Below are 27,905 nucleotides of genomic sequence, written 5' to 3'. Positions count from 1 at the left end.
GATAGTCAGATGATTTGTCTTTTTCTAACTCCGTTTCTTTTATGCATTCATCGATGATATCCATGAAGTAACATGTATCTTCTATTGCAGGTGCTTTCAAAAATTGGGAAAGAATGAACTCAATTTTCTCTTCTCCTACTTCAAAAGTGAGTCGTCCTCATTTCACGTCTATGATTGCACCGACAGTTGCTAAGAACGGTCTTCCCAGTATAATGGGTGTAACTTCATCTTCTCTAATATCCATAATTATAAAATCAGTTGGAATGTAGAATTGACCTATGCGCACTGGAACGTTTTCAAGAATTCCTACAGGATATTTGACGGAACGATCTGCTAGTTGCACAGACATTTTAGTTGGTCGTAATTCTCCCATTTCAAGTCTCTTGCATATGGATAAAGGCATAACACTAATACCGGCTCCTAAATTGCATAAGGCTTTGTCAATGACAAATTTTCCTATGTGACAGGGTATAGAGAAACTACCTGGGTCTTTAAGTTTAGGAGGCATATTCTGGATTATAGCGCTACATTCAGCGGTGAGTGTAACGGTTTCGCTATCCTCAAGTTTCCTTTTATTAGAAAGAATTTCTTTTAAAAACTTGGCATATGAGGGCATCTGCGTAATAGCTTCTGTAAACGGAATTGTGACGTTTAATTGTTTTAGTAGGTCAATAAATTTTTTGAATTGGCCCGCATCTTTGGTTTTAATAAGCCTTTGAGGGTAAGGGATAGGCGGTTTATAAGGTGGTGGAGGTACATAAGGTTCCTTCTTTTCTACGGTTTCCTTGTTACTCTCTTCCTTTTCCTTAGGTTCACTTTCCTCCTCAGTTGACTTTTTAGAGTTTTGGTTTTCTATCCTTGGGTCAGACGGTCCTTCCACTTTCGTTCCACTTCTCAGTATAATTGCATGAGCGTGGCTTCTTGGGTTAGGTTGGGGTTGGCCAGGAAATGTACCAGTTGGGGAAGCAATAGGCGCTTGTTGTTGAGCTACTTGTGAAATTTGCGTTTCCAGCGTCTTGTTATGAGTAGCCAGGGCATCTACTTTACTTGCTAGTTGTTTAATTTGTTCGCCAGTGTGTACATTCTGGTTTAAGAAATCTTTATTGGTTTGCTGTTGAGAAGCTATAAAGTTTTCCATCATGATTTCCAAGTTGGATTTCCTATGGGCGTTATTGTTAGGTGTAGATGGGATCGGCTTCTGATATCCCAGAGGTATAGCTGGGGCTTGATTTGGAGATTGTCCAGGTGCGTATAAAGCATTATTACTCTTATATGAAAAATTGGGATGATTCTTCCAATTTGAGTTATAGGTGTGCGAGTAGGGGCTTCCTTGAGCATAGTTTACTTGCTCCGCTTGGATTCCTGTTAGGAGTTGACAATCTGCAGGAGTGTGACCTTGGATTCCACAGACTTCGCAATTCTGAGTTATGGCAACTACAGTGGCTGGAGGTGATACATTTAAACTTTCAATTTTCTGGACCAGAGCATCCACTTTTGCATTAACATGATCAAGGTTACTTATCTCGTACATGCCAGTTTTCGTTTGAGGTTTTTCTACCATTGTTCGTTCGCTTCCCCACTGATAGTGGTTTTGAGCCATGCTTTCGATAAGTTGGTAAACGTCAGCATAAGGTTTGTTCATTAGTGCACCACCTGCGGCGGCGTCTATTGTTAACCTCGTGTTGTACAGGAGGCCATTATAGAAGGTATGAATTACTAACCAGTCCTCTAAACCATGGTGTGGACAAAGTCTCATCATGTCTTTGTATCTTTCCCATGCTTCGAAAAGAGACTCGTTATCTTTCTGTTTAAATCCATTTATCTGGGCTCTTAACATAGCTGTTTTGCTTGGCGGAAAGTATCGAGCAAGAAAAAATTTCTTCAACTCGTTCCATGTGGTGACTGAGTTGGAGGGAAGAGATTGAAGCCATCTTCTAGCGCTATCTCTTAATGAGAAAGGAAAAAGACGAAGTCGAATTGCCTCTGAAGTGACACCATTAGCTTTAACAGTATCAGCGTATTGGACAAATACGGATAAATGAAGGTTTGGATCCTCGGTAGGATTTCCAGAGAATTGGTTCTGTTGTACTGCCTGCAACAGTGAAGGTTTGAGTTCAAAGTTGTTTGCTTCGATTGCGGGTGGAGCAATACTTGAATGCGGTTCATCTTGCGATGGAGCGGCGTAATCTCTAAGAGCACGAGCTGGTTCTGCCATCTCGGGTATCGAAGGGAAAATATTTTTGAAATCAGGAAGTTCAACAGGAGGGAGATTGTTTGCAGCACGATATTCCCGAATTCATCGTAAGACTCGGAGATATAGTTCGATATCGTTGATTCGTAAGTAGAACGGCTCACCTTGTGAGCGAGTGTGTGGCATACAAATCAACGAAAGAAAGAAAAGAAAAAGAAAATCCTTAGTCTCTACAGCGTAACAGAAGAGTTACGATATCGACTAAATAAAAGTCCCCGGCAACGGCGCCAAAAACTTGATCGCGACTTTATGAGTCGAATTTGGGGTACAAACTGCAAGTGCACAGTTCTATCGCGTAGTTTTAAAAGATATCGATCCCACAGGGACTTATGAATCGATATACCGTTATCTAAGGTTACTTCGTAAAGCTAAGGCAGGTAATGCTTTGATTGTTTGGGGGAAAAGCTAAAACTAAAATAAGATCTAAAATAAATATCTAATAAGCGGATATCGGTATGTAGTTCGTCGTAATTAGGGAATCAATTCTTTGTTGGTTTCTTGGTTTTAAAATAAATCGTTTCAGTTGACGCTATTGATTAAAAGTTTTATCTCAAACTCTCGCTCTGTTGAATAAACTATGATTTTATATTAACGTAGCTGTCACTTATAGTTAAGTCAAAAACCACTTTTTGAAAACAATAGGATCCGTAGAAACTCTTTTTAAGAAAACACTAATCGTTTAAACACCCTTATCTCAAACTCTCGCTCTATTGACTTAGGTTATATAATTAAATTCAAATGTTTAACTCTCGTCCTCACATTCAATCTTTAAAAATACTTTTTGAAAAAGGTTAGAATTTAATTAACTCTAAAAATTGCTCTCGCCCTGATCTAGAATTAATGTCTAATTTACACTGTCCAGTCAAAAACTCAAACTCTCACTCTATTGCTTTTAACTTCTTTATGTCTTTTACTTTCATACAAAAACCTTGTTATTAAACCTGTAAATTGAGACCGTAAAAAGAGTGATTTTAATTTTAAACTTAATTAAACCAATTTGGTTTTGATTCCTTCATTCCGCTTACTCTACATACCGATACCTAAGTAAATCAGCCAGACATGCTAAACAGACTTAAATAATTATCATGCATAAACAGATTCATCTCAGGCAAATAATATAAATAAACAGTAAAACATGGCATATATAAATCCAAACAATAATTAAAGAACCTGAGAAATTAAATAGCAGTCTTGAACACTCCACCACAGGTCGGTTGGATTTGTTCTTGAATTCTTCAATCAGGCAGGAAAATAAAATAAAAGCGAAGGAATAAAAAAACTAGATTCTAACGTAAGGTTAGATCCGGTAAAAGGTACACAATAGTTTCTGGTGTAGAAACTATTGTGCGAAAAAGAATTAACTGAATGCTAAAAAGGAAAATAGAAATTGCAAGGGAAAACAATATAAAACTCGTACAAGTATTGCTGTAAAAATATGCTTAAGCTGCTGGAAAAGAAAAAATGCGAAAAAGCGAAAACGGCAAAGAAATCTGAAAAAAATGTGGACCCGAGAGCTTTCCAAAAAGCTACTATTTATACTGCTACTTATTGCAACTGCTTCCAAGGGTTTTCCGTAAATATAGCCATTACGTTGTAAAAGGGTCAAGCGTGAAAGTAGCTTCAACGTGGTCTGTTGCGTTCCTGGTGCCAAAAATATAGGGGAATGGTGTGACGTCCGTCACACCATGTGTGACGCTCGTCACAGGAGTATGCAAAGCGTGGCGCTCGTCACAGCCTTTGTGACGCTCGTCACAGACACAGCGCCTGTGCTTTTTGGGCTGGGCTTTGGCTTTTGATATTTGCTTCTTTTCATTCCTTTTTGCACCTCCTTTTCTTCCTTTTTTACTTGTGCTTCAAATAAACTACCTGAGATAAATAGAAAGAAAATACTGCATAATATCTAATAAAATGAAATAAATTGAAGTAAATAATAATATAATTTAATTAAATTGAGTCCTAGAATGTGATACTATTTCATGTTATCAGTCACATATACAGTTACTACTCCAAATCAAATACAGTTTAACTATGAAATTCTTATTTGTTAGGCTATCAAAAATAAATAAAATGCATATTGTTTACAAAGTGGCCAAATCATTTCCCATTTCTATACTATTTTTCATATTAATTTGTTTCTTACTTTTAATTTAACACATTTCAACCAATTTTAGTTCAATCACTCAAATAAACCACTGTTAGTGATTTCAATTTTCATTAATAACTCACATAATTAGCTATATAGATAAAGAGGAACGCACACTCAAATCAAATTTAGTTTCTATTGTTTTTTAGTCAATGTTAGTAACTTTTAGTTGTCATAAATTTGGACTCTCTTGACTCTTGTTTAATTTGTCTCACTATGTACAACAAAACAAGATAAAATGTCTCATTGTGAAAATAATCTTGGCATAATCTTTTTATCAATCACATGATGAACTAAGTTATGGCGGGAATTCAATGACTTTGTTACAACTAGTTAAAGAAACTTTGACTTATTAGGAATGAATGAACAGTGACATAAGATATGAGCTGGGATGCAGCATCATGTGTACCGTTCTTTACAACAGACATGGAATCTGTTAAAGTGAATTTTTTTCAGAAGTAAAAAAAATGATAGTACAATTAAATTGAAGTAATAAAGAATGACACTTTTGCTTCTGCGTGCACAGAAGTCACAGTCAAGTAACCGCCCAATTATTTTTATTTTATTTTAAGAAAATTCAGAAGAAACTTTATGAAGTTGAAAATTCTTTGAACAATTTTGATAGAAAGTGTATCGATACATATAAGTAAGCTGAATTGAGTCTGATCCAATTACTTCTAAGGTATTGAAAATAAATTCAACTCAAGTTTCGATGGACTAGTGATAAGTTTTTGGTGAAGAGGAAATGAAAGATTAGAAAATAAATTTAGTAAGAGTGATTAAAGTTAAATACATAGCAAAATGAGAAAACCTCTCTTGCCATTACCCATCAAGTTGCACTATTATAAAACTCACGTCCATTCTTCATTTTAAATCATCATCAATAATAACAACTCAATAAGTTTTAGAGAAAATCTTTTGAAAAGAAAAAAAATCTAAAAGAGAATTTAGTCACCTTGTATTGGTGAGATTGTAATAATAATATTTTTTTTTTTTTTTATTCATTTATAACAAAGATATTCTTGTTCCATTGTTATTATTGTTATTATTATAGTGTGCAAAAGTACGGTCTTGGGATAATCATTCATTGACATTGTATTAGGTGTTTTTAAGTGATATCTTTCCCAACAAGTGGTATTAGAGTTTCGGCTCACTACATATTTTAACTTCTATTATTCACAATGGACGAGTCAACCTCGGCGACATCAACAATAATGATTAAATTAACCTCTCCAAACTACTCCATTTGGAAGCTCAGGATCGAAGACATACTCTATTGCAAAGATTTGTATCAACCTTTGCAAAATAAAGGAACGAAGCTAACCGAAGAGTCAGATGTTGATGAACAGAAAACAATTGGACAAATTCGACAATGGATAGATCAAAGTGTCTTTCATCATGTTGCGTGAGAAACCGTCGCGTACACGTTATGGAGGAAACTTGAAACCTTGTATGAGAGAAAGACAACTCAAAATAAAACCTCTACTATTCGGAGATTGGTCAATCTTAAGTATAGAGAAACTTAAAGTGTTTCTGAACACTTGAGTGATTTTCAAAGATTAATAAATCAACTTACCAATATGAAAATGATGCTTGAAGATGAATTGCAGACATTATTATTACTAAGCTCCTTGCTAGACAATTGGGACACACTTGTGATTTCATTGAGTAACTCGACACCACAAGGTGTTCTAACATTGGACATAGTAAAAGATAACATGTTTAATGAAGAATTAAGACGGAAGGAACAAAGAATGTCGTTAGAGTCTGAGGTGTTTGTCGCAAGGTATCATGGAAGAAGTATCCACAAGAAGTTCAATACTACAGACACGTCAATGGACAAGTCTAGAGATAATTTTAGAGGAAGATCGTGGACAAGAAAAGATGTAGAATGTTATTATTGTCACGCGAAAGGGCATATGAAGAGAGAATGTAGGAAACTCAAAAGAGACCAACAAGAAAATGGTGATGCGAGTAATATAGCCGCTACCATTTTTCAAGGCAATGAGGTAATCTTTATTTGTGATGATGGTCATGTTAATTTGACATCACAAGATACATGTTTGATTGTGGATTCTGGTGCATCATTCCATTTAACATCACAAAGAGATTTCTTTTTCTCCTATATAAGCGGTGGTTTTGGTTATTTAAGAATGAGGAATGATAATACATCAAAAATAATGGAAAAAGGAGATATTTGTCTAGAAACAGACACTGGTTGTTACCTAACTTTGAAAGATGTGAGACATGTCCCTGACATGTGTCTCAATCTAATATCCACCACACTACTAGACGAAGAAGACTATACTAGTGTGTTTGGGGATATGAAATGTAAGCTAACAAAAAGTGCCTAAGGCAAGAAAATAAGCACACTTTATGTGATAAAAGGAAAAGTCAATAATGGATGCATTAATGATCTAAGAGAAGACTTCTCGACAGAGCTATGGCATAAACGACTTGGACATATGAGTGAGAAAAGGGCTTTAAATTCTATCCAAGAGAGGTACTTTGAGAGGTATGAAAGGATTGAAAATGTCTTTTAATCCATGTCCACATTGCTTGTCTGGAAAGCAACATAAAGCTTAATTTCAATATAAAGCCCCACATAAAAGACCACATGTGTTTAACTTTGGTGCATTTTGATGTTTGTGGTCCAATGACCACTGGTACTATGGGAAGTGCAAGTTATTTCGTCACCTTTATTGATGATCACTCTAGAAAAATTTGGGCGTATTCCCTTAAAACAAAATGCCATGTGTTTGTAGTATTCTAACAATTTCATGCTAGCATTAAGTGAGAAGATGGAAAGAAGTTAAAATGTGTTTGTACTGATAATGAAGGAGAATTTATTGGAGCTTTCAAACATTATTGTATGAGTAATGGAATCCGACATGAAAGATATGTCCCGAAAACACCTCAACATAATGGAGTGGCTGAGAGAATGAACTGAACTATTGTTGAAAGAGTGATGGCAATGTTATCTCATGCCATATTACCCAAGAGTTTTTTAGGCGAGACTCTAATAACTGCAATTGATTTAATCAACTTATCCCCTTCATCTCCAATGAATGGTGATGTTCCAAATAAATTTTTGACAAGTAAAGATGTATCCGAAAAGCATTTGAAGGTGTTTGGCTGTAGAGCATTTGTTCATGTTCCAAAAGATGATAAATCAAAGCTCGACTAAAAGTTAGAGGAATGCATGTTCTTGGGTTATGGAAATGAAGAATTCGGGTACAGGTTATAGGATCTTGTAGAGAAAAAGATTATTTGAAGCAGAGATGTTATCTTCTTTGAAGACGAGAGTATTGGAGATATTCATAAGGGAGTCAAACTTATTATTTTGAAAGAACATCCAATCAACTTGGATTCAATTCCTCTTCTAGAGCATTACGAGGGAGATGACATAGAAGATGTTGGAGATGCAAAAAATGAATTTCCAATTAATAATGGTCCAACTGAAGAAGTAACAGATGGAAATAGAAGTGAAGATGATAGTGAAGATATTATTGAAGGTTATGAGGAGGAAGAACAAGAGCCCAAATTAAGAAGGTCATCCAGAATACCTAAACCGCAAACTAAATATCTTGCAATAGAATTTGTGTTACTTACTGATGGGGGAGAACTAGGGTCTTATAAATAAGCTATGATGGATAATCACAAAGATGAGTGGATGAAAGCAATGTAAGAAGAAATTGAACCCTTGCATGAGAACCTGACATATAAGTTGGTAGATTTATCGAAAGGTAAAAGAGCACTAAAAAATAAATGGGTGGATAAGTTAAAGCCTGAGGAGAATAACTCACGACCTAGATACAAGGAGAGATTATTCGTGAAAGGATTTAGTCAAAATAAAGGCATTGACTTTGAAGATATTTTTTCACCAGTGGTCAAGATGTCATCAATCAAGGGAGTGCTCAGTTTGGATGCAAGTTTGGATCTGTATGTGGAACAACTAGATGTGAATACTGCATTTCTTCATGGTGATTTAGAAGAAGAAATTTACATGGAGCAACCATAGGTATTCAAATCTAAAAGCAAATAAAACTTGGTATGTCAACTGAAAAAGAGTTTATACGAACTTAAGCAGACACCACATCAATGGTACAAGAAGTTTAATTCCTTCATGATTGATCATGGATACCGAAGGACTAATTTTGATCATTGTCTATTTGTGAAAAGATTTGATGATAGTGAATTCATCATACTACTATTATATGTTGATGATATGTTGATTGTAGGACAAAATAATAAGAAGATCAACAAGTTGAAGACTAAAATGAAGAAGTAATTTTCTACGAAAAACTTGGGATCAACAAAACATATTTTTGGTATGTCCGTCATGATAAGAAGGAACACAAGTTGTGGCTATCACAGGAAAAATATATCGAGAAGGTGTTAGAACAGTTTCACATGGAAAAGGAAAATCTAGTTGCTACTCCACTTACTAGTCACTTTTGTCTTAGTTCAAAGCAGAGTCCGACAAGTGAAATTAAAAAGCAGGAGATGAATAAGGTTCCATATGCTTTAGCCGTTGGAAGCTTGATGTATGTAATGGTATGTACATGAGCAGATATAATACACACGATTGGTGTTGTTAATATATTTTTGGCCAATCAGGAAAGGAGCATTGAAATATTGTGAAGTAGATCTTGCGATATCTTATAGGAACTTCCAAAATGAGATTATGCTTTAGAAGTAGAAAACATGAACTAATTGACTACACAAGTGCAGATATGGCGGGAGATATTTCTTCTAGGAAATCAACTTCTGGATTCTTGATTACATTTTCAGGGAAAGTTGTATTGTGGCAGTCAAAGCTACAAAAATGTGTTGTTTTGTCTACCACAAAGACAAAAAATTCATTGCAAGAACATAAGCTTGCAAATAAATGTTACGGATGAAGTAATTCTCGCATGAATTAAGGAAAGAACAAAACAAGTATTCCATGCAATGTGATAGTTAAAGCGCAATCCACTTGAGAAAGAATTCAAGTTTTCACTCAAGATCAAAATATATTAATGTGAGATATCACTGGATACATGATATGTTGGATTCCAAGCAATTACAGGTTGGGAAAATTCATACAGATGGCAATTGTTCAGATATGATGACCAAGTCTTTACCTAAGGATAATTATGAGTTATGTAGGAGTGTTTTTGGATTGTTGGATTACTCCACCTAAATCGGAAGGGGGGGGGGGGGGGGATTGATAAGTTTTTCCTCATTAGGTGGAGAGGGAATGAAGGATTAGGAAATAAAATTAGTAATGTGATTAAAATAAATATGTAGCCAAATGAGAAAACTTCTCTATTAATTATATCCATTACTCATCAAGTTACACTACTATAAAAGAAACCTCCCTTTTTCATTTTAAATCATCATCAATAGCAACAACTCAATAAATTTGAGAGAAGATCTTTTGAAAAAAAAATACAAAAGAGAGTTTAGCCATCTTTTGTTGGTGAGATTGTAACAATAATTATTTATTGTATTTAGTTATTTAAAACAAATATATTCTTGTTCCATTGTTATTATTGTTATTATTATAGTGTGGGAAAAATATGATATTGGGATAACTATCCGCTGACATTGCATTAGCATTTTTAAGTGATATTTTTCCCAACAGTTAGGTCGGTTCAATCTAACTCGCTTCAGTCTTGTGGGTCAAAACATGTAAATAGATTGGAATGGGTCAACCATATACTTCTAGGATACAAAAAATGAGTCCGACCCAATTCCTAATAGGCCATATGGCTCGATGGACCAGTCAAGCCCAACATAGTCTGCTTCGGTCCACTAGGCCAACATGTATAAATGAGTTAGAGTTGAATGGTATGATTACTTATAATGTCCCAAAAATATGTCCGACCCAATTCCTAATGATCCATGCGGCGTGATGGGACTTGCTAACACATATTTCAATATTATGGTTTTAACTTTATAAAAATATATGCAATGGACAAAAAACTATATAACATAAGTAGATAGTAATCTTAAACTTAATTAAGTGATATTTAATATATATATATATATATATATATATATATATATATATATATATATATATATATATATATATATATATATATATATATATATATATATATATATATATATATATATATATATATCCTACAAAAATATTTATGTAAAAGTAAAAAGTAACTTAATATTCACTCCAATATTTATCATATTTTCCCTTCATCTTTTATCCATATCTTTGATCACATAATCTAGAAAACATATATTCTTACTTTTTAACTTTTTCTTTTCACTTGAAAACACACTTATTCAATCTTATTTTACCTCAACCTTTTTGTCCAAAATCAACTAAAATCATTTTATACATTTATTTTTAATGGAAAAACCCAAACTCCCCAGGACCGATACAACCCAATCCATGAAAAACATAGATCCAGTGAGTTGAGGAAAAAAAATAGGATCACATTTTTCTTCAGTTTTTTGCAGTCCAACTTACAATAAAATATAAAGCCTGTGGGTCAATCCAATGAGTTGGATCCGTTTCTGCCCCTGTCTTAATTTTTTCCACATCCATAAATTAAGGTATTCATGATCTAACATATTTTTTCCAATTAAATACGTCATCTGATTTCTATTCAACCTCTAATTATCAAATTTCATCAACAAATATCTTTCTTTCCCAGTTTCCCCAACTGATATTTTATTGAAAAGTTGCAAACCAACCTTTGTCAAATCAATCTACATTTTTCTATTAAAGCTTTACAATTTCAATGTTTTCAATAGCTGTATTCATGATGGTTCTTTCTCCACATCCCAATGTTCTTCCTGTCCCAATCAACTCCCATAGAAATATTCATCTTCTTTATCTTTATATTCAGCCACCCGATTTGAAATCTCTTTTTCAAATCTTAAAATTATTTTTTTCTTCGCTAAATCAAATAATCTCCTCACAAACATTGAAATCATCTTCCATCATCTACATCAGTTCTACATATCTTCCATCATTTAGCTCTTTACATCTTCATTTGTTATCACCAACTATTTAATTTTTTTTCTCAAGCAGGTAATAATAAGTTTCATACACAGATTTCAATTTTTACATTTACCTTTTTTTTATGTTTCTGAAACCCTAATATTTTCATTTGTACTCTTAACTTAGATCTGCAGTATCACCCTACTTCCATTTTCTTATTCAGATTTAGAAAAGATGCAGTTTTAAATGTGGAGTCAATAACAAATCTAAAGTATCATATCTTCATGCTTAGGTGATTTTATTTTATTTTCGTATTCAGATGTTCCAAAATATTTTATTTTTCAGATATTGCTTTAGGTAACTAAAATTTTTCTCATGGTTTGTTGGCTCATCAAGTATTCATATTTTTTTACACAAAAATCGTATAAACTATTCATATTTTTTTTTATCACGATTTAATTATTTTCACATTTTTTTACTATGGTTTGATTTTTATGAGTTATTAATATTTAACTTTGAGATTTGAATTTCAATGAAAGCTCTAAGGAGGATATTCATGGAGTAGTATTATGATTTGGATAAAGTGATTTCTATCTCATGGTCAATTAAGTTTATTTTTGTGTCCCTGATTGCTTTTGTTTAAACCAATTTTGATACATGATGCCATCTTTTATAGATGAGGTATTCAAGATGTTTTATGCGGTTAATAATACACATATGTAAATTTTTTTTTTTTTTTGTAGTTTACACATTATTTTATACCTAGTTTATTATCTTGGTGTAAGACATCTTCTTGCTCTATTTAGATGGAACATAATTTTAAATGTTTTTCTTTTTTGTAAACAATATGATTAAGAATATATATTTTGGTGATCATATCTTATTTTTTAGAAATATTTTATTTTAGAATAGAAGGGAAATAGAAAAAGAAAAGAGAGGTTAAATTTTTAAACTATTAAAATTATGTTCCAAAAGACCAATTTTTATTTAAAACTTTAATTTCTTTCAATTATTTATTTATTTATTTGAGATTTCAATATCTTTACGAAATGTATTCATGCTGTTTAATAAGAAAATTAAATGTTGTGAAATTTTTGCTTTACCTCTACCTGATTTTCTATCGTGTAGTCATTTTTGAGAAAATTGATGTTCAAATAAGAGTTTCAACCATAATGATGTACCTCTCATTTGTCCCGAAAGAAGTTTAAGAAATATTAATATAAGCCTCATGAGCTTAAAAAAAAAAAGGTATTTTGGTTGCTATATTTAAAATATGTTTAGATGTTGTTTCTATATCACCAAATATGTTTAGCATTTTGAATACATTTATGTATAGGAATCTAATGAATACACTTCAAAAGTTAGCCTTTAAATTAATTGATATGTGAAATCTAATGGATACATTTCCAAAGGAAAGAAAACCATTTGATCATTGTTTATAGTAGTTAAGTTGAATAATCTTCTTACAGTTGCTCGAACATAATAATAAATCTGTGTTTACTTTTACTATAGGTATGTTGAGTATTTATCTTAGGACGAATTTATTGTACTAATTAACTACTATATTCTACCATTGTTTATATTTCACTATTTTCATCTACACTTATTTTGTTATTAATGCTAAGTGATTTCTAAATGGTGACATGAAAGGGAAGCACAAATTTTGATAAAAGGAGATTCTTATTTAGTAAAAATATTTTGAATTTTTGCCCTTGCTAATTTGTCAAAGGTATCTTCACATAGAACTTCATCATTATATATGTTTTATTAATTGTTTATCATATTTAACTACGGAAAATAATTTCTTATCCTTTATTCAGACTAAAAAAATATAGAACCTCAACATTATTCATTTTATTCAGTCTTCATTTGATTCTAATCTTTATTTATGGACATCTATGAACCATAAATGTTAGTAGAGATATTTTTGTGATTTTATCAAACAAATTATATATATATATATATATATATATATATATATATATATATATATATATATATATATATATATATATATATATATATATATATATATATATATATATATATATATATATATATATATATATATATATATATATATATATATATATATATATATATATATATATATATATATATATATATATATATATATATTAGATTTTCTAAAATAATAAGATGTAGTAATGCATTATTCACATGACCTTATTATTTTTCATTAAATATTTTGTTTTGTATTTTAAGCAACAACCATTTTGCAAGAAAAAAGTGAAGAGAAAAGAAAGAAAAAATTTATAGAGTATCACATGAAATGATAAATAACTTTATTATTTTACAATATATGATATATTTAGATTTTATATAAACTTGCGAATAACTTAAGTAATTATCATTAGAATTTAATTAAATTTAATCATTTCTATACATAGAAATAGTAGTAAAACTAGAAAAAAAAGTCCATTTAAATGCAATTCCAAAACTAGAATTGATTCTAAATTTTTATATTCTTTTTAAGGCGGTAAATACTAGGTTCTAAAAGTAGAATTGATTCTAAATTTTTATATTCTTTTTAAGTCTAATAATTTAAATGCAATTCCAACTTACCAAAATGTGACACGCAACATTTTACTAAAAAAATTTATTTTTTATTTTAATTTTTCTATTTTTAATCTATTCTATGTTTAAAATTTAAATTTAAATTAATAATTAATAATTCAATGTTATTTATATTTATAATAATAATAATAACAATAATAATAATTATTATTTTGTTTGTTATTTTTTTTTTAAATTGTATATTTTATTTAAATATGTTATATTTAATTATAATACTATTTTAATTTTTAAGATATAATCCTATTTAAATATTATATATATATATATTATGTTTAACGTTTTATGAAAAATATATTAAAATTTTATTTGGTAATTATAAATCTAAAATAAATTTTGATTCAAATTATCCAAACAATATTAAATATTCATATTGTTGTAAATAAAAAAAATATATAATATTGATACAAATACTTTTATAAACTGAAACAAAATTATTATTGATATATTTATAAAAAAAATGTATTTTTATGCAAATAATTTTATAAACGATAATCTTTTATATTTGAGGAAAATTTTATTATTAATCTAAATTTTTTATAAACAGTATCAAAATAAAAATTATTTTGTATATTTTAAAAGATATAATATTGATCTAGGTATTTTAAAAATATTATATCTTTAAACAAAAAAAGTTTATTATTAATTTAAATATTTTTATAAACAATCCTATAACAAAAATAACAGTATAAAAAAAGTTTATTTTAATAAAATCAGATTCATATATTTGTGAAAAAAATATGCGATGCCATAAACAAGTATACTACTCTCTCTCCGTCTTATAAAAATGTCTAATTTATATTTTTTTTCTCAAAATAATTATCATTTTACAATATTAATGCGTATTTATTATTATTTTTCCATTATTATACTCCTATTTATTAACTTTTATTTATTTTATTTAATTATTTTTTTGACTATAAATAATAAAAATATTTTAATAAATGATATTAATTTTATCATCAAAACTAATATATCTAATATTTTTTTTAAAATCATGAATTATTCAAATTAAATATTTTTTATGAGAAGGAGTAGTAGTAAAATAATAAGAGGAGAATAGAAGAAAAAAAATAAAAAAAATAATACATCATGATGATTACAAATTTACAATCATGACTTACTAGTCCACAAACCCATTCCTTTACTTTCCTCTCAACCTTCTTCCCCACCTTATTGCTCCTTCACCCTCCAACACTTTCTTCTGCGCCTCCACCTCACTTTTGCTTTCTCAAATCATTTCTACTTTCTCTATATTAGCCCCACACACACTCCACCACTACCAATATATATATATATACTTTTGCTTGAACTTCAACATTCAACAAAAAAGCAAGAGAGGAGAAGAAAGTGTCTCAAAAGAAGAACTAGAACATGGAAAATATTTTATTTTACTATCTAATATTTCTCTTCCTCAGTCAAATCCTATGTTCAGGTAATTTTCTTCTATCATTTGATTTTCCTTTTTTCTCTCTCTTAATTTCTCTTTGAATATGTTTTGAATCCTTAAGCCACATGTTTGCCTTTGGCATTTCAATTCCTTTACCCTCTTAGTTTTCAAGTTCAACTAGCATAGTCATTGCAACAAAACTATGTTTCCTTCAAGTTGAACCAATCATAGAGGCTTAGAATATAGAAATTTGAACAAGCCTTTTTCAGTAATAGAGTTTCTCATAGAGCAGTTGCATTTCCAACTTTTCCCCAGTACTTCCACATGCACTTTCTTGAAAAAATACAAAGGGACCAACTCCTTTGACTCATATAGGATAGAGGCTACCCTACATGTCTCTATGTTCCATTTTTTAAGATGCTCTATAGATAACTGTTCACATAAAACAATAGAGATTAATAGGAAACAACGACTCCTCTAAGATTAGCCGTTACCGGTGTCTGATACATGTTGAAAAAGTCAAACAAATGTCCTTCCAAAAAATGATATTTTATTTATCAAAATTTACATTAAAATATGGATCGTCCAATCTCGACCCGACTGGTCTATGATATTATAGGTAAAATTTCAATGTTTTAGAAGCAGAAGAGACAAAGTAATTGAATTATGATTTCAAATGCAGGTTCAAGTAGGACAGAAAATGAAGAAACAAGACATGTCAATGTAGAAAGACAAGAATTTAGTTCTACTGTCCAAAAGGATATTACCACTCCAATTACTACCATACCAACAATCTCAACACCTCCATTTTTCAACCCTAATTCAAATCCAGATACAGTTTCACCAACTTCCACATTTCCATTTACAACTCCAAACACAGTGAATTCTTTTCCAATCTCTTCTGGTTCAAGTTGGTGTGTTGCAAGCCCAAGTGCTTCGTTAATTGCTTTACAAGTTGCGTTGGATTACGCTTGTGGATACGGTGGCGCTGATTGTTCAGCAATTCAACCTGCTGGAAGCTGTTACAATCCGAATTCTATTCATGATCATGCTTCTTATGCGTTCAATAAGTATTATCATAGGAATCCTTTGCCAAATAGCTGCAATTTTGGTGGAACTGCTGTCATTACTAGCACTAATCCAAGTAAGGCTTTTCCTATAATTTTCTTTCCAATTAGTGCACATTTCGTGAGATTGGCTGAATAAAAAATGAGCCACTATGATTTTGACAAAACTATACTTTAAAACACAGACATTTTATTTCAGAACAAAAACATATTCAGTGTCCGACACATATTATTTTATGTGTGTTTTAACAATGACACAATATCGATACATGTGACTACGTTTAATTATTTAATTGTAAAAAAAACTTAATCGGATCTTTGGAAAGAGTTTGTTGTTTGTGGATATAGGAAGCTAGTCAAGCTACTAAATGCTAGCTGATACAAAAGTCAAACTTTTTCTTTTCTTTTTCTACTTTGTTGGAAGTAGTATCTCAAAAGCCTTTTTTTTTGTCACAAATACTCCATAAATTATGCATAAATAACGAATATGAATATATATGATTGACAAGGAGGAAATAACAATTAAATAGTCATTTGAATTCAAAATGGTGTGACATCAACACTATTTTTGGTTGCACAAAAATGCTAAAGAAATGAAAATTTTATGAATAGGTAATTTTCTCTTGGTTTACTATGGAGAGTAAAATAGAGGGGAAGGAAGTGAAAATTGATGTGGGACAATATCAAAGTTCTCTCTCTTTTAAGTGAAGAAAATACACTATCTTTAAATAAATATTTGATTCTTTCTATTTATTTACTTATACTAGTATTAATTTTTTAATTTTCTTTTCACTTTTTTATCAAGCATAAAAATGACATTTATGCCAATTAGTTATTTATATAATCTCTTTTTTATTCAACCAAAAAATAAGAAAAATTACTATTTTTCTATAGATTCAAGTAATAAACTAAATTTATTGAGAAACAAGTGTGAGTTGTGTTGAGAAACAAATGTGAGTTCTAAGTCTCACATTGTTTAGAAAAGTGAAGGTTCATCACTTTATAAGTAAGATGACTCATACACCTATCATCTTAAGTTTTTGGGTGAATATATGGTCTCTCTCACTTGTTTGTGTGAGTTTTGACCTTTAGGTGAGTGTTTGACCCAATGTGAATGCTTCCCCTTTATGATGATCCATTAGTGGTATCAGAGCCAATGGTTCGAGTAAGAGACCAAATCATTGTGTCGAAAGTCTTTCTGACATCGTGGTCAGGTGACGTGTCCCTTTGAAGTGCCAATGATGAGATAATGGTATCTTTTAACGGCGATAGAAATATGTGGATGAAAGAGATTCCGCTTGAGGGAGAGCATAATGAATGGACTTACACTTTAGGGGGAAATTGTTGAGAAACAAGTGTGAGTTCAAAGTCCCACATTGCTTAGAAAAGTGAAAGCTGGGCACTTTATAAGGAAGAAGACCCATACACCTATCACCTTAAGGTTTTTAATAAATATGTGGTGTCTCTCTCACTTGTTTGGGTGAGTCTTTGACCTTTCATGAATGCTCCCCCTTTATGACGACCCATTAAAATTGACTATTTTTAATGATTTTTCCACTCTATTTGTTGTTGGGTCATGAGAGGAGTAGAAAACAACGAAGTCATGACATCAGGCGAAGATCCAACACGACCCAACATACAAGTGTGTTGTGTTAGTGAACACTATTATTATTTTAAAATTTTAAGGTATTAAATATAAGAGTCTCATATCATTTATATACTACTCGAATTTCTATTCAATGTAGAACTATTGCTCACATACCAATAAGTTATCTCTCATGTGCGAGTTTATCTATTTATTTGAGATATTTCTCTCACAAGCATTAACTTTTTTCATCCGCGTATAATATTTTGGACTAGGCTAAGGCCTAATCAGAATGAAATTAGATTGCCCAAGACTTATGAAGTAAATGGACCAGAAGGTGGGCATTTCCTAGAGGCATACCTGATAAAGGAAGATTTCCCTCTAGAGACATCAGATGATGATAATTCAGAAGATCCTCTAACATATGTCCTCTAACACAATTGTCTAAGAAAAGGTTCTAGGACACCTAAAGAAGAAGGTAGGCACGTCGTAAGAGTACACATGATCTGGGTTGGTTAGTCCTTCTAGATTATTAGAGGACATAATTTGTTGGATCCTTTAACATCTGTCTTTTAAGATATGTGTCTTTGAGGAAGGTTCTAGGGCCTCTAGGCCCTAAACCGTTGATATAAAGTATAACAAATGGTTTAGAACCGAGTACCCACCATTTTAAACCTTAAACCTCGCACTCACAACCTATATTGACTTAATCGTCAAAGTTACCATATTATCTCAAATTTGACGATGAATCTGCTACAAACATGAGTTGTTCTTCCTACTACCAAAAACAACCAGCCATAACGCGAATTGGACAATGAGATTGTGAGAAGAACCTCATAAGGATAAGAAGGCTTAATCGCTTTGTATTATTCTCTTGAGGTTCGTGTCCAACCCTGGAGAGCGATAATTCCTGATATTCCTTGGAGGAATTAAAAACTAACAACCTCCTTAGAGATCCTTTGACGACTGTCTAGAAGGAGTTAGAGGTCATCAAGGAGTAGAACGACTTTCTATATTAAGTTAAAGTAATGAGACAACCTCTCTATCAACATCCAGTATTAGGCCCCCAAAGACTAACCAAGTCGAAAGAAATAACTTCTTCACACAAGAGATCTAACGATGCGTACTCGACATTCTGCATCCCACACGCCTTGAAACTACAAACACGTCCACCATAAACCCATATTTCCTTCAAAAAGAATACATTCTCCCTATAGAGTTTACAAACACTATAACCGTTATGACAAATGACATAGGGGCTCAGTTTCACACTCGTAAAGGAATGAGTAACATGACTTATGTGATGGCTCCCTGACCCGCTGAAGTATCTACTCCACCTTGTTAGAGGGGTCTTGGTATGAAAAAAATACATAGGAGGAACACATTTATCTCATAGATCGTAGAGTATCCTATTCCCATGGACCTCTTAAAACCCTTAAGGATGGGAATATACAACTAGGCGACTGGCCCTGACAGCCATATGAAGATCGTGGACTCCATTCTCACATCCAAAAATGCTATAGGACTAGTAAAATGTAAGTTGTTTTTCCTTTCCCTAAAGAAAATAACGATGACATAGTTCAAATGCTTGAGACCTGAGTTTATTATTTCTTAGGGAGAACTCTGGAAATGCTTTACAATTCATTCCACTGGCCGTAGGAGGTAACCAAAGTCCATAGAAAACATTAGGGCCTAAAGGAAAAAAAGGAATAACCCTTAAGAACCTACATTTATAGGTTCTATGAGAAGGTTGTCTTAGTGAAAGACACAAATGATGAGGTGAAAATGTATATGTTGCGACATTGGCTCCACAATGGGGCCATGTTTTCCAAAATCATAGGAATATAGGAGCTAAAAGACTTCAATGTTTTGGTTGGGAAAATAAGTTAATTATTAATCACTTTATAACACCACCGTGATGCAATAACACTCATGACCACACATAACCACCACGATAGGTTTCAATTGAAACATGTGGCTTAAGGAAGTTGCACCAGAATGTACATAAGGAAGGGGAATCAAGAATAACAAACTCGCCATGAATAATAAACTAAGAGTCACAATTTTTTTTACGTGAGGACAACAAGAGGTTGTCGAGGGATCCGAGATCGGCCACAAAAGGGATATTTAAAATTCTCATCCATTTCATCTCACAAAAAGAGAAATGATGAGTATGAGGGAGGGTTTCACCAACCCACTCTTCAAGGCGCCAAAGCTTATTTTCTCTCCTTTACTTTTAGCGTTAAAAAACTTGAATATCAATAGTATTAGTTATATAAAAAAGCAAGTTCCTAAGGTTTTCAAGAACTAACAATATTCTGTCACTTTCATCCCTCAGTCATGGGGGATAACACCCAGGATGGCACCACCACCAAGTTGGGAAAAATAAATCGATGATTAATCACTTTATAACACCATAGTGATGTAATAACACATGTGACCACTCATAACTACCACGAGAGGTGTCAATTTAAACATGTGGCTTAAGGAAGTTGCACCAGGATGTACACAAGGAAGGGGAATCAAGAATGACAAACTCACTAGGAATAATAAACCAAGAGTCACAAAAAGACTTACTAGTTGAACGAAATACGAAAGTGTGGAAAAAATCTTGTTAAAAGATGAAATTCCCTAAACATCAAATAATTTAGATACAAAATGAGGTTTTAAATAAAGTTCTAAGAGAAGAAACCCAAGAAATCAACAAGATGTTAAAAATAAGGGATGATGAAGGCGATGAAAAAAAGGGAAATATCTCTTTTTATGCACCCTCTTAATCATCTTAGGAATAACAATAGCCTTGCGATCCAATGCTGGGGAGGTTAGGAGTGCATAAGGCATCCAATTGTACGATACAATGATGACACATCACGTTAAAAGCATTTTTGTTTTGCATAAAATCTAACACGAGCGTCTTATCCTAAATCATCTAGATCTGGGACTAGGAACAAAGTTGCAAAAAATGTCCTTAAAATGAATAAGAAGAAGTATGGTAGAAGCAGTCAACGCGATCCTCATGCCCATATAAATCCGAAGGAGTAAGGAGTGTGTGAAGCGTGTCACTTAAGTTTCATAATGCGCCCAACAAACGTTTTGAGAAAACAATAACCTTAATTGGTGGCCCAAGTCACACTTCAGCTTGATGAGTCATTAGTATCAACCAAATATTTTAAGTTCCCGGACGAAGGCAACGTAACCGACATCTACAACAGACGTCTCGTGACCGTGAAGCCAATAATAATCCCAATCCGACCTAGCCAACTAAGGTTTGGAGGGGTCTGTCCTGGATTGGGCTAATACCATATTCTAATAAAACCAAGTCGTCAAAGACTTAGGAAGCAAAACCGACAAGGAGGTGGACATGCCCTAAAAGCAAAATTGATCATGATAGATTAACCCATATAGACGGTCACATAACGATATTTCAGAGGACCCTATAACATTTGTATTTTAAATAATTGTCTAAGAGGAGGTTCTAGAACTTCCAAATCAAAAGGTAAACCCATTCTAAGAGCACATTTGATATAAACTAAAGAATGAATTCAGCAATAACATTTTTTTATTAAATTCATTCTATAATTTTATAGAAAAATCAATTCTACTTTTGGTTTTGATTGTTGATATTAGAATTAATTCATTTTTCAGAAACTTATTGACAAAGTTTGTTAGATGGTATTATAGTATTTTCTTTAAGTCTCACTTGTATTTAAGCAAGCGAGTGGTGTGTGCATTATTATTCCTTTTTGCATTCCTTTTGCAGTGTGTGTGCAACCATTTTGTAACCATTTTAAAAGCAATGAAAGTTTTTTATTATTCTCTTTTCCCTCTCTTGTTTGTTTTGTTCATCTTTATCATCTTGTGCACCAACAATTGGTATCTAGAGCTCTGGTTCAGATCCACAGGGAAACACCACGGGAAACACGAGTGAAACAGTGAGGCATTATATAATTGATTTCTGTTAGGAGAATTCGTGTTGAATTTTTTATCAGGATCGTAATAGAATCACATATCTTAATTTTGCGTGATTAAGAAACATTGTGTTTAGGTGAGATCTGAGTGTATTGCACAAGGTTGAAGATGAAAGGAAACAATCTGAGCACCAAGCTTCCAGTGTTCGATGGCAAGAACTGAAATCGTTGGATGATTTAGATGCGTGTGGTGTTTGGAGCTCAAGATGTTATTGATCTCATCAGCGACAGTTACGTTCAAGTTGCGCTTCTAGAAAATGCAATAGATGCCCAGAGAAATGCTCAGTGTGATTTGAGGAAGAAGTACCAGAAGGCTCTGTTATACATCCATCAGTGTATGGATATGAACGTGTTTGAGAAAATCGCTTATTCGACGACGATAAAATCTATGTGGGACACACTGGTGCGGTGCCACAGTGGTGATGCATCAATGAAGAAGGTGAAGCCTTAGTCACTACGTAAGAAATATGTGAATCTCAGCATGAAGAACAATGAGAAGGTACCTGACTACATCTCCAGAGTGATTCTGATCACAAATGAGATGAAGTCGTGTGGAGAAACTCTCTCTGAAAAAAGTATCATTAAGAAGATACTTAGATATTTTACTCCTTAGTTTGATTACATCGTTGTAGCAATTGAACATTCTAAGAATCTGAGCACCACGAGAATAGAAGAGCTGCAAAGTAGTCTAGAGGCGCAAGAGTTGCGTCTGACTGAAAGAACCTCTGAGAGAGAGGTAGAGCAGGCTCTTAAAGCTTCTTTTGTCAAGAAAAACTAGAAGAAGTCTTGGTCAGAAGTCAAGAGAAGACATGGTAGATCTCAGAAGTCAGAAACCTCAACTTCTAGGAGTCAGAAGGGAAAGGAGAAGTATGACAAAGAAAATTTCAATGTTACTGTTGTAAGAAGTTTGGCTACTTCGCTGCAGATTGTTGGTCAAACAAGGAGAGGAAATTAGAAGAAGCGAATATAGCCAAAAGTTCTGATGATGAACATGTGTTATTAATGGCTTATGATTCTGATAGTGCGTCTCTAGAAGACCGGCGGTATATGGATACTGGTTGTTCAAACCATCTTACTAGAAATAAGAAATGGCTGGTTGGTTTTGACTTTGGGAAGATGACCAAGATCGGATGTGCCAATGATAAGTATCTGAATGCTGAAGGAATGAGGAATGTTAGAGTGATTATGAATAATGGCAAATATGCATTAATTCAGAATGTCTAGTATGTTCCTGGCATGGAGAGCAATTTGATGAGTGTATGTCAATTAATTGAAAATGGATTCTCAATTACCATGAAGGACAATATTTTGTATAACTGTAATCAGAAGTTGATTATGGAGTCAGAACAAGGAAGGAATAGAACATTCAAGGTGAATGTTAAAACTGCAGACTCTGAATGCCTTAGCGCAATAAGTTTTGTGAAGGAAAGTGAGCTATGGCACAAAAGATTTGGTCATTTGAACTTCAGAAGCTTAGGGCATCTGAATTCAAAGAAACTGATGCGTGGAATTCCTGCAATTAAGAAACCAGAAAATTCATGCAATATGTGCATGAGAAGGAAGCAACCAAGATTGGCATTTGCATCAGAAGTAGCTCCAAGAGCAAAATATGCTTTGGGAGTAGTGCATTCTATTTTGTCGATGATTTCACAAGGATGACATGGGTATCTTTATAAAATTCAAACACGAGGTGTTTGCTAAATTTAAGAAATTCAGAATCAAGGCTGAGAAATATAGTGGTCAGACTCTAAAGATTCTAAAAACTGATGGTGGAGGTGAGTATATCTCTACAGAGTTCAAGAGTTATGTGAGGAGAATGAAATTGAGCTTGAAGTGACTGCTCCATATACTCCTTAACACAACGGTCTTGCTAAAAGGAGAAACTGAACTTTGCGTGATATGACAAGGAGCATGCTGAAGGAGAAGAAGCTTCCTAACACTTTGTGGGGAGAAGTTATTGCCACTGCAACATATGTGCTCAACTAGTGTCCAACCAAGAAGCTGAAGGAAATTGTTCCTTTTGAGAGGTGGACTGGAGATAAGCAAAGTGTGAGTCATTTCAGAGTATTTGGTTCTGTATGTTATAAACACGTTCCAGATGCTACTAGAAAGAAGCTGGATGATAGAAGCAAGGTGATGTTACTGGCGGAGTATCACACTACATGTGCTTATAAGCTTTATTGTCCATTCACTAATAAGGTTGAAGTCAGTAGAAATGTTATTGTAAAAGAGTCAAAAGTATGGGATTAGAGCAAGTCTCAATCCAACTCCGGTGCATAGTTAATTCTGAATATATTTATTCTTATTCTGAAGATGAGTCAGAGCCTGCAAATGATTCTGAGAATGAGTTAGAATTAGAAGACGAGATTGATTATGAGGAAGAATCTAATTCTGATCCAGATTCTGATGGTGATTCAGATTCTGGTGGTAGTCCTGATTCTAGGAATATTCTAGATTCTGAAGGTGGTCATGCTTCTGAAGTCGGTACTTTTGGAGTTCCAGCATCTGATAGTGTTCCAGAATCAGAAGGTTCTGAACAAGTTCAGAAAATTAGAAACACTTTGAGAAGGTTTGCAACATCTGATATTGTTAAGAATCAAAAGGTTTTGAACAAGTTCAAAGGCTATAAAGAATCAGAAACATTCCGAGAAGGTTTGTAGAGTTTGACATGCTGCAGGAAACTGAAGTAGATTATGAAGGGGAAGTTATTCAGTGTGCCATGTTAGTAGACTCTGAACCCGTGAGTAAGGAAGAAACTCTCAAGTAAAAAGTCTGGCTGAAGGCCATGAAAGAAAAACTTGATGCCATAAACAGAAATAAGACTTGGAAGCTGACAGATCTTCCAAAGAACAAGAAAGCCATCAGCGTGAGATGGGTTTATAAGGTGAAGCTAAAACCAGATGGATCAATTGGCAAGCACAAAGCAAGGTTAATTGTGAGAGGTTTTATGCAGAAACCTGGGTTTAATTACTTTGAAGTGTTTGTGCCTGTAGCAAGACATGAAACGATCAGGCTGGTGATTGCGATAACTACTAACAGAAATTGGTATCTGATGCATTTAAACGTGAAATCTTCATTTTTGAGCGCTCCATTAGAAGAAGAGATTTATGTGTCACAACCTCCTGGATTTGAGAAAAAGAACCAGGAAAGGATGATGTACATATTACATAAAGCTTTATATGGACTGAAGCAAGTCCCTAGAGCTTGGAATATGAAAATTGATTCATTTTTCAAGAAGTAGGAATTTCAGAAATGTGAGATGGAGTATGGTGTCGATGTTCAACATACTTCTGAAGGTAATATGATTCTGGTGTGTCTGTATGTTGATGACATATTGCTAACAAGAAGTTGTGAACATGAGATAGCTAAGTTCAAGAAGGAGTTGATGAATTAGTTTGAGATGACTGATCTAGGAAATATGGTTTATTTTCTAGGGATGGAGATCATGTACTCTGAGAAAGGCATAATGTTACATCAGCTGAAATATGAACTTGAGCTTCTGAAGAGGTTTGGGTTGCTGAATTGTAAAGTTGTTGTCACACCTGTTGATACAAATTAGAAATTGGATTCTAATTCTGATGGTGATGATATAGATGTGACAACGTTCAAACACTTGGTAGGGTCTCTAAGGTATTTGTGTAATATCAGACAAGATATTTGCTATGCAGTTGGAAATAGGAGTAGGTTTATGAGTAAAGCGAAGTGGTCTCATTATTAAGCTGCTGTCAGAATTCTGAGGTATATAAAGGGAACTATGAAGTATAATGTTTTGTTCCCTTCTGGTGTTGAAACTAACTCAGAACTTATGAGTTACTCAGATTCTGATTGGTGTGGAGACAGAGTTGACAGAAGAAGTACTTCTGGATACTTGTTTAAGTTTCTGGGAAGTCTTATTTCTTGGTGCTCCAAGAAGCAATCAGTTGTTGCTTTTTCAACCTGTGAAGCATAATATATTGCAGGTGTTCTGACTGTATGTCAAGCTGTGTGGCTTCTGAATTTACTGTAGAATCTGAAGATCAAAGTAAACAAGCCTCTGAAGTTGATGATTGATAACAAGTCTCAATCAATCTTGCCAAGAAGTCAGTGTTGCATGCGAGAAGCAAGCATATTGAGACTAAGTATCACTTTCTGAGAAATCAGATTCAGAACGGAGTGCTAGAAGTTGTGCATTATAGCATCCAGAAGCAGCTGATAGATGTTCTGACGAAGGCGATCAAGAATGATCAATTTCTCCCCTTGAGGGATGAAATTGGTGTTGTTAGTTTTGGTTAAGCTGAAAATGAATTAAGGGATGATATTAGAATTAACTCAATTTTCAAAAACTTGTTGACACAGTTTGTTAAAGGGTATTTTAGTATTTTCTTTTAAATCTCATCTGTATTTAAGCAAGTGAATGGTGTGAGCATTATTATTCTTTTTTGCATTCCTTTTGCAGTGTGTGTCTGCAACCATTTTATAATTATTTTAAGAATAGTGGAAGTTTGTTATTATTCTCTTTCCTCTCTATTATTTATTTTGTTTATCTTTACCACCTTCTCCAGGCATAATTGAGATGTTTGACAATTGTATTTTCATCGTATTTTTAATTTGTAGGCATTGGAACATGTCAATATCCATCCACAAGGTGAATATTCTACCATGTCCCTATGATATCTGCTTAGTTTCATTCACTTTAAAACTTTATGAATTAAAATTAAATTTGCAGTACAAGTTCATCAATCTTGAACACGACAAACTCAAGTGGTGCCAATGTCTTTGGTTCTGTCCCAGCGCCCACCAATCCCTCTCCCTCTGCAGCCCCTCACACATTTAACAGCTTTTCACATTTTTGTATCATTATATGGATAATATCATTTCTGGAAAATATATTTTCCAAAATATCCAATTTTGAAAAATACATGGATGAGACAATATATAAACAAATTTGATTTTTAATTCATTTAGTAACTAATATATCTTGTAAGTTGTATGTATATACTATATTAGATCCATACACCAATTTTTGAAAATATATTTTTTACTTATAATAATTTATAATAATGATTGGAGGATTACATAGAGAGAAACTTTAACCGGAATAATATTTGGTATTTATAGATTTTCTCCAAATTAGATAATTCTATTTAAAATCACCAATGTGACTACATTTTTCTCTAACTTGTTACTTTTTAAAAATTGTTCTTCTTATTAATGAATAACTAAATAAATTAACACAATTATAAATAAATAGCAATCAGTTATATTTAACATTTTATTTAGGTAAACAAAAAAATTTATTAACAAATAAAAATGTTGATTAATACTATTAAAGAAAACCAATGGCCCATTTACCCTTTTGTTTGGTGGTTGAGAAAGTGGTTTTGTACCGTATGACAGTCTTTTCAAAGCTGAGTGGGCCTTTGATGAGACACAACTGGGCCTCATTGTTTCATTTAAACTTTGTAAATTTTTTGATATATTTATATTGTTAGTCATTTGCTATTGTATTTTAGTCCTGTAAACTTTATTTATATTGAAGTTTGCACTTGTTTAAAGTATGTTAGATGAGTCTGTTTATCCTTAAAATCGATATATATATATATATATATATATATATATATATATATATATATATATATATATATATATATATATATATATATATATATATATATATATATATATATATATATATATATATATATATATATATATATATATATATATATATATCTTTCGATTGATCGAGATACTTGGAATCCTATGGATGAAGACATGGTTTCTGTGGATCCCATTCAATTTGATTCGATTAAAGAATTGGGTTCGGAAGAGGAAGAAGAGGAAAAAGACCAATCTTATATCGATCGTCTTGATTCTTATCAAGAAAAGACAGGATTACCGGAGACGGTTCAAACAGGCACAGATCAACGTGAGGAAATCAAGTGGTTGTTCAAAGATATTATGAATCA

General features: G+C 32.6%; 1 protein-coding gene and 1 non-coding gene across 2 annotated transcripts; both read left to right on the top strand.

The window, feature by feature from the left end:
- The first annotated feature begins 1,730 nt into the window (after nt 1-1,730).
- LOC127125139 (small nucleolar RNA R71) lies at nt 1,731-1,837 on the top strand. Its single transcript, XR_007804598.1, has one exon. It is a non-coding gene; the product is annotated as a small nucleolar RNA R71 (small nucleolar RNA).
- Nucleotides 1,838-15,046: 13,209 nt separating this feature from the next.
- On the top strand, nt 15,047-26,948 carry LOC127117749 (PLASMODESMATA CALLOSE-BINDING PROTEIN 5). The gene is made up of 4 exons (XM_051047853.1): nt 15,047-15,382; nt 16,020-16,481; nt 26,551-26,581; nt 26,663-26,948. Exons 1-4 carry the CDS (start codon nt 15,322-15,324, stop codon nt 26,883-26,885), a joined length of 777 nt encoding a protein of 258 aa, XP_050903810.1. The 5' UTR covers nt 15,047-15,321; the 3' UTR covers nt 26,886-26,948.
- The last annotated feature ends 957 nt before the right edge of the window (nt 26,949-27,905 follow it).

The sequence above is a fragment of the Lathyrus oleraceus genome, chromosome 2, assembly GCF_024323335.1.
Source record: "Lathyrus oleraceus cultivar Zhongwan6 chromosome 2, CAAS_Psat_ZW6_1.0, whole genome shotgun sequence".
Lineage (NCBI taxonomy): Eukaryota > Viridiplantae > Streptophyta > Magnoliopsida > Fabales > Fabaceae > Lathyrus > Lathyrus oleraceus.
This window is presented reverse-complemented; position numbering and strand designations above follow the sequence as displayed.